At 46.2% G+C, this 6,275-nt stretch overlaps 1 protein-coding gene across 1 annotated transcript in view; it reads left to right on the forward strand.

Annotated features, from left to right (window-relative positions):
* The window catches only part of CCDC3 (coiled-coil domain containing 3), a 39,000-nt gene extending 32,857 nt beyond the window's left edge, over positions 1 to 6,143 (forward strand). The window contains exon 3 of the mRNA XM_010001266.1: positions 5,868 to 6,143. Within this exon, the coding sequence (XP_009999568.1) occupies positions 5,868 to 6,143 (276 nt within the window). The remainder of the gene's footprint in view (positions 1 to 5,867) is intronic.
* Positions 6,144 to 6,275: the final 132 nt, after the last annotated feature.

Consider the following 6,275-nt stretch of genomic DNA (forward strand, 5'->3'; position numbering starts at 1 on the left):
AGCAGGAGTGTTAGTCTTGGCTGAGAAGTCCCAGTAACTGGAGGTTAAGTCACTCCATCCCAAACCTCATACTCTGCTGCCAGACCCTCCTGCTCCCCTTTGCTGCTTCCCTTTGTCCGTCTTCCCATCCAGCATCCTGGCTCCCCTGCAGCCTGCCCAAAGGGACTGAGCAACAGCAGAAAGGGATGCTCAGAGTCTGAAAGGTGCCCATGGCAAGGCAGGGCTTGAAGGGGATCTCCCTGGCCAGGAGAGCTGAGAATTGCCTGTCTGAGCTAAATCATGTCTTTATCAGCTTCCCCATGACACAGAACCCTTCCTCTTGCTAAGAGCACTGAAGGGGTTGGAGAAATGCTTCCTGGTGGAGATGAAGAACAACAAAGAGCTGTGTTTGGCTCCTGATCCTCTTGAGAGAGAGGATATGAACTACTGCTGTGCTGAGACAAATAGAGCTGGAGGAACACTCACACTTTGTGCTGCGTAAGGCTTCAGCTGAAGATGTTTTATACAACTTGAGCAGTGGCAAAGCACAGAGCAGCAAGGCAATGGGCAGAAAATGGACGTTTTTTACCTTTTCTGCAGAGAGGATTTATAGCAGGGAAGGGCAAGAGGAGAGGGATGCAGGGATGTAGTGAACTCCCTGGGGTGCATTGCAGAGCAGGAGCTTTGCTTCCCAACCCACAGTGCTCGGGATGCATTTCCAGAGAGAGACATTCTCACTTCTTCCACTGGACACTCCCAGAGGTTATGGTGAAGTGCTGCTCTGTCTGGGATGCTGAGGGAGTAGCCCATCTAGGCACTGCTCCAGTTAGCACTGAGGGTCAGGAGGAAGATTTGAGGACCAAAGAAACTAAAGTGACTCATGCCCAGCTCTTCTAAAAACACATCAGGTCCATGCAGAGGTCAGGTCTTACTGTCACATATTTAAAGACATTCCTACAATCATCTTACCTGATGACACCCTGTATCAAAATGTCCAAATATACTGCCTGATGTGAAAGATATTTTTAGGAGACCTGAGATGAAAGACTTTTAGGTAGTGGGGCTCTCCCTAGGGAACAAGCATGAGGAACTAGTTACAACTCAACTTCTCTCCCTTTGGTAAATGAAGGGCAAGACTTGGGTGCCATTGCTGCATTTTCTTAGTGAATTGAGCTCTGTAATGCTAACTTCAGCCATTTATGGACAATTTGTTGTGGATGAACTTTAACATAGCACATTTATCCATGTGTCCTAGCCCCTGTCTCATTCTAGTGAAGCTTACAGAAGGCAGATGTGTGTGCCTGTCAATCAGACAAATGTATATATACTTCAATTCAGGGTGTTTGGTAAAGGGCTCGCATGCTTGTAATGTGAACCTCAGAAAATCAGTTTGATTTGTCACAGTGCTGATTTATTTGACAAATGGGCAGACTTTGTAAATCACCTAGATGTAGTGAAACTTAAAGCTGGGTGTATCAGTGACAGGATGTTTCAGACAGATACTGAAATATACTTAATTTGTAGTTTCACAGCTGTAGGGTGTCTGGGATCAATCCTAAGGAGCTCTGTGGTTCTTGTTGTGCTGCCTTTCTTGTTACATCTCCTAGTGCTGCTCTGCACTCAGGTTTTACCTCCACTGAGGATGCCTTGCTAACAAAGCTGTGGAACAAGAAGACATGCAGATAGAGATCTCTAGAATAAACAGCTCTTCTGAACTGTGGGTCACTAGGCAATGTAACTTTTGAAGTAAGCCTAGAAAACTAACACATACATTTTTATGAGGAACCTTTTCCTGGTCCTTCTGCCCATTTCCCAGGTCTGTGGGCACATGCATCGTGCTAAGTGCAGCACTTCAGAGCAGTCACCTGTCTACTGCTGATACCTTGTGGGAATAGGAGCTGTCAACTATCCACCCTTTCCCATCTTTTTCTTCAGTGGTGCCAAGTGGAACTGGGTCCTCAGTGACTTGCCTGGCTGGCTGGAGATTTCATTAGCCATTAAATATTGCACAAACCCCCTACCCTACCTTCTCTAGTGTACCTAACATGGCAAGCTGTGGTGGAGAATGGGAGCACAGGCCATTCCCAAAACCAAAATTCAGTTCTCTGTAGCTTTTAGAAATTACTTTGGTCTAAGGTATGATCTTGATGGTTATCAAGTGCAAAGTGTGTGCATTTATGGATGCATGAGACCAGACAAAATGGGGTGTGAAATTCTTAGCTGCAGATACACTCCATAGGATCCACTGCACAATACAGGGATATATCATCTGGTCATAAACAAGAAGTTTCAATTAGCAACATGAACTGAGGGCTGGTTATCTTCTCATCCATTTGTCCCGCAGCTGGGTTAGTTATCCAGGCAGTGATGAGCTCTTAGCTCTCACTCTTACACAATTCCCAGCACCAGTTTAAAAATAACTTGGTTGCGCCCACGTGAACCGCAGGCCTTGCAGTAACAGCAAGGGTGGGACAGCACTCACATTTAAACTTCATCCTCACTGCAGAGCTCTGGGAAAAATGCTCTTTGTAACCAGATGGTGAGAATGCGAGGGCAGCCCATGCAGAAGGAGCAAAGAGTTTATTCTTTGGCTAGTAGTCCAGCAATTGTTGGCAGGTATCAAATTATCAAGCTGGGCTCTTCTCTTGCCTGCCCTGTTGGAAAGCAAAGCTCTGCATGTCTGAGAGTACATCAGTATTTCATAACTGTGCTGTTCCAGTGATCTCCCTGGAAATATCCAGGTAATTTAAGCACTAAGCCTTGGGTTTCCAGCTGGAGAGTGAAGACCTGGAAGAGGAACAGCATAAGCAAACGAGCTGGCCAACTTTTTGATGGGTTTGGGAAGTTCCTGAGTGGCTCTGTAGAGCTCCACTACGTCTGCTGATAGAGGACCAGCCTCAAAAGGTTTGAGAGTGCCTCTGGGTGAAGGTGCCATCCCTGATGGCTGCCATCAGACATTGCCATTTCCCCACCAGCCAGCCCAAGCAGATGAGACACGATTGGGTTCACACAGCCTCACACTTCAGCTGCATGAGTTGGTTCCTCTGCGCTGGGCTCTGTCATAGGCCAGACCTACCACTGCATCAATGGATAATGCAAGAAATCCCTCATCAAGTAGGCTTTCCACCTCCTGTCTTCCCAACAAACATCTTTTCCTAACTCAGTGCTCTCCTTTGTAGGGTTTTAAATTCAAGAAGTATTCTGCTTGAAGTTTTGCAAGGGTTTGGCAAACACAAAAGCCAGGATGTGCTGGCTGTTTTCAAATTGCCCTTGGAATGAGCTGTGATCAAAACCAAATTCCCTCCTCTTCAGTGCAGTTTCCGGCCCTCCACGTGTGAGCTCCCACTCTTCCCAAGTATGCGTTTATAAAAGACCCCTAATGAGAGGATGATTAGGGTGAACATTTGCCCTTCAGCAAAGCCCTGCAGTGCTTTTGCACAAGAAACAAGAGCTGGTGGGGACTGGAAGCAGTTGCTGTGTTTGTGTTGACTGGCCATGGTTTTCAGCTGCTGGGGGTTTCCAAAGCAAATGAAACGTTAATCATCAAAGCAGCTTCCCCCCCCCCCACTTCCAGTTGTTGAAAATACTACAAAGTAAGATGGAAAGAAACATGTAATCCTTCATCATCACAGTGAGGATTTACTTGTTTATTTAGATTCCCTGTCTGTTCCAAATGTTCTGCCAGAGAAAGTCCATCCAGGCTCCAGGAGTGCTTGACACACATAAAAAAAGAAAAAATCTTGATCTACATAGGAGATAAATCCAGAGCAGACACTGACTTTCCTCAAAGTGCAGCAATCAGCTGGAAGTCCTACTTGCACTATAAAATATCTCTGGATGCTTTTTGTAGGAAAAAAAGGAAGGAGGTGCATCACCCTGGACAGAAATAGATTTAGATGGTGGCTTCTCTAGGTCAGAAATGTTATGGTGGGGTTGTCCTTGAGCCCCATGCACCTCATCTGTTTCTGTTTGGAAAATGTTGCCCAGGTAGAAAAAATGGAACTTAGTGCCTTTGCAGTCAGTGAAAAGAAAGAGTTGTGTTTAGAGGCTGATTCCTCCCACCTCCCTAGGAGCTGGAGATCACTGTCTTGAACAGTGTCTCCCCCTGAAGACATTACAGGAGAAACCAAAAGAGAGGAGCCCAGGCCTGATTCTCATGTTTAGCAGCTTAAGAGAAGGCAGCTGAATCCTGTCCCAGTGGACAATGTGTGTCAGGAGCACAGCTCCTTTGCTTTGACACTTACACATCAGCCTTTGTAGCTGGTGTTTCTCGTCGCATTCCTGTCGCTGCACCTGCAAGCAGGGGGTAAGTCAGAACCAGGAGAACTGTAAGAATGGCAATCACATATAGCAGAGAGGAGATAGACCTCTGGGTTATCCTAGGATGAAGTAATAGAGGAAGACCACTCATCCAACAGATGTTTTACATTTGAGCCATCATCCAGCCCAGTGGGTTTGAATTGCCCTCTTGGCCTCTGATGCCTTGGGTGAAGCACTTTTGAAGCTGCCTCCTTTTTTTGTTGTTTGTTTGTTTGGCTGGTTTTGTTGTTGTTGGGATTTTTGTGTGTGTGTTCGTTTTGTTTTGTTTCTCTCTAACGGCAACAGGTGTGAGTGGACTCAATGATCTTAAAGGTCTTTTCCAACCGGAACAGTTCTGTGGTTCTGTGAGTGGACATCAACAGCTGGATGTCTGTACTGGGGACAATATTGCAACAAGCTGGCAGTGGGTAGAATGGGAGGGGCAGTTTTCAGACACTGACCCCAAAAATAAGTAACTTCTGTCAAAATTATGGGATCTTGGATGCTCCTAGAAGCTTCTGGGATTTCCCCCATTAGGGTTTCATCTGAAAGAAGCCCATATAATGAGATATTTAAGACAAGGCTTCTTGAAAACACAAAACAACCAAGTCTGTATTTTGCAGGTGCTGTTTTTGTATGTTGACATAAAGAGCAGACAAGCTCACTTCAAAATCTGGAGTTTCTGAAGGGCTGCTAAGCTGAATCAAATTTTTTCCAACAGTGACAGCCCTTGGCCTGAACTTCAGCTTCATACCAGAAACCATAAAATCATAGAATAGTTTGGGTTGGAAAGGACTTTAAAGATCATCTAGTTCCAACCCCCTGCATGGGTGGGGACACCTCCCACAAGACCAGGTTGCTCAAAGCCCCATCCAACCTGGCCTTGAAGACTTCCAGGGATGGGGTAGCCACAACTTTCCTGGGCAACCTGTTCCAGTGTTTCACCACCTTCACAGTAAGGAGTTTCTTCCACCTTCTTCCCCTCTTCCACCTTAAAACCATTACCCTTCATCCTATCACTACACACCCTGGTAAAAAGCCCCTCCCCAGTTTTCCTGTAGCCCCTTCAAGTACTGGAAGGTGCTACAAGGTCTCCCTTGAGCCTTCTCTTCTCTAGGCTGAACAGCCCCAACTCTCCCAACCTGTCTTCATAGGAGAGGAACTCTGATAATCTTGGTGGCCCTTCTCTGGACTTTCTCCAAGAGCTCTATGTCCTTCCTGTGTTGAAGGCTCCAGAGCTGGACACAGTACTCCCAGGTGGGGTCAATAGGAAATGGGGCAGCCTTTCTCCATAAGCTCAGCGTAGCCTCAGTGGGCTGGACACGTCTGTCAAAATGGCTCATAATAGTAATTGTGAATCACTAGGGTCATTATGACCTACAGTTTTGGGTCTTACCTGAACACAGGAGTGAGAGAGAGGATTTTAGTAGAAAAGGTTTTTTAAAAAATTAGAATTTCAAAAGAAAAAAGGATCTTCTTTTGAAGAGCTCTGAGGTGTTTGAAGGAACACCTGAATTACCCTTTGCTTTAGTAAGTTTTCTTTCGTGTCAAGCTAACCTGTTGCTATTCTGTTTCTGCTTTCCCCTCAGCTGATGTGTTCCTCAGTGCAGAAAGCCCTGTTTGAGGAGGAGGACAGGGTGAAGAAGCTGCAGCAGAAGGTGGCGACGCTGGAGAAGCGCAACAAGCAGCTGCGAGATCGGGTGAAGAAAGTCAAGAGGTCTCTCCGGCAGGCCAGGAAAAACACCAGGCACATGGAGCAGATGAACCGAAAGCTCAGTGAGAAACTTTCCTCTGCAGGTGGTCAAATCCCCTACATTAACTCTCTGAAGCAGGAGAACTCCCATGCTACCTACCTTAAAGTATAATGCCAGGGCAAGTGCTCAGGCCAATGATAACGGCAATTTTTGCCTGTGTTAGATCAGGATCTGGCCCTCACACCTTGTCTACACTTTGCTTCAAACCTTGCATGGAAAATGGATCTGGACTTGCTTTAGCCA

This window comes from Chaetura pelagica, unplaced genomic scaffold (assembly GCF_000747805.2).
Source record: "Chaetura pelagica isolate M959 unplaced genomic scaffold, ChaPel_1.0 scaffold66, whole genome shotgun sequence".
Taxonomy (NCBI): Eukaryota; Metazoa; Chordata; class Aves; order Apodiformes; family Apodidae; genus Chaetura; species Chaetura pelagica.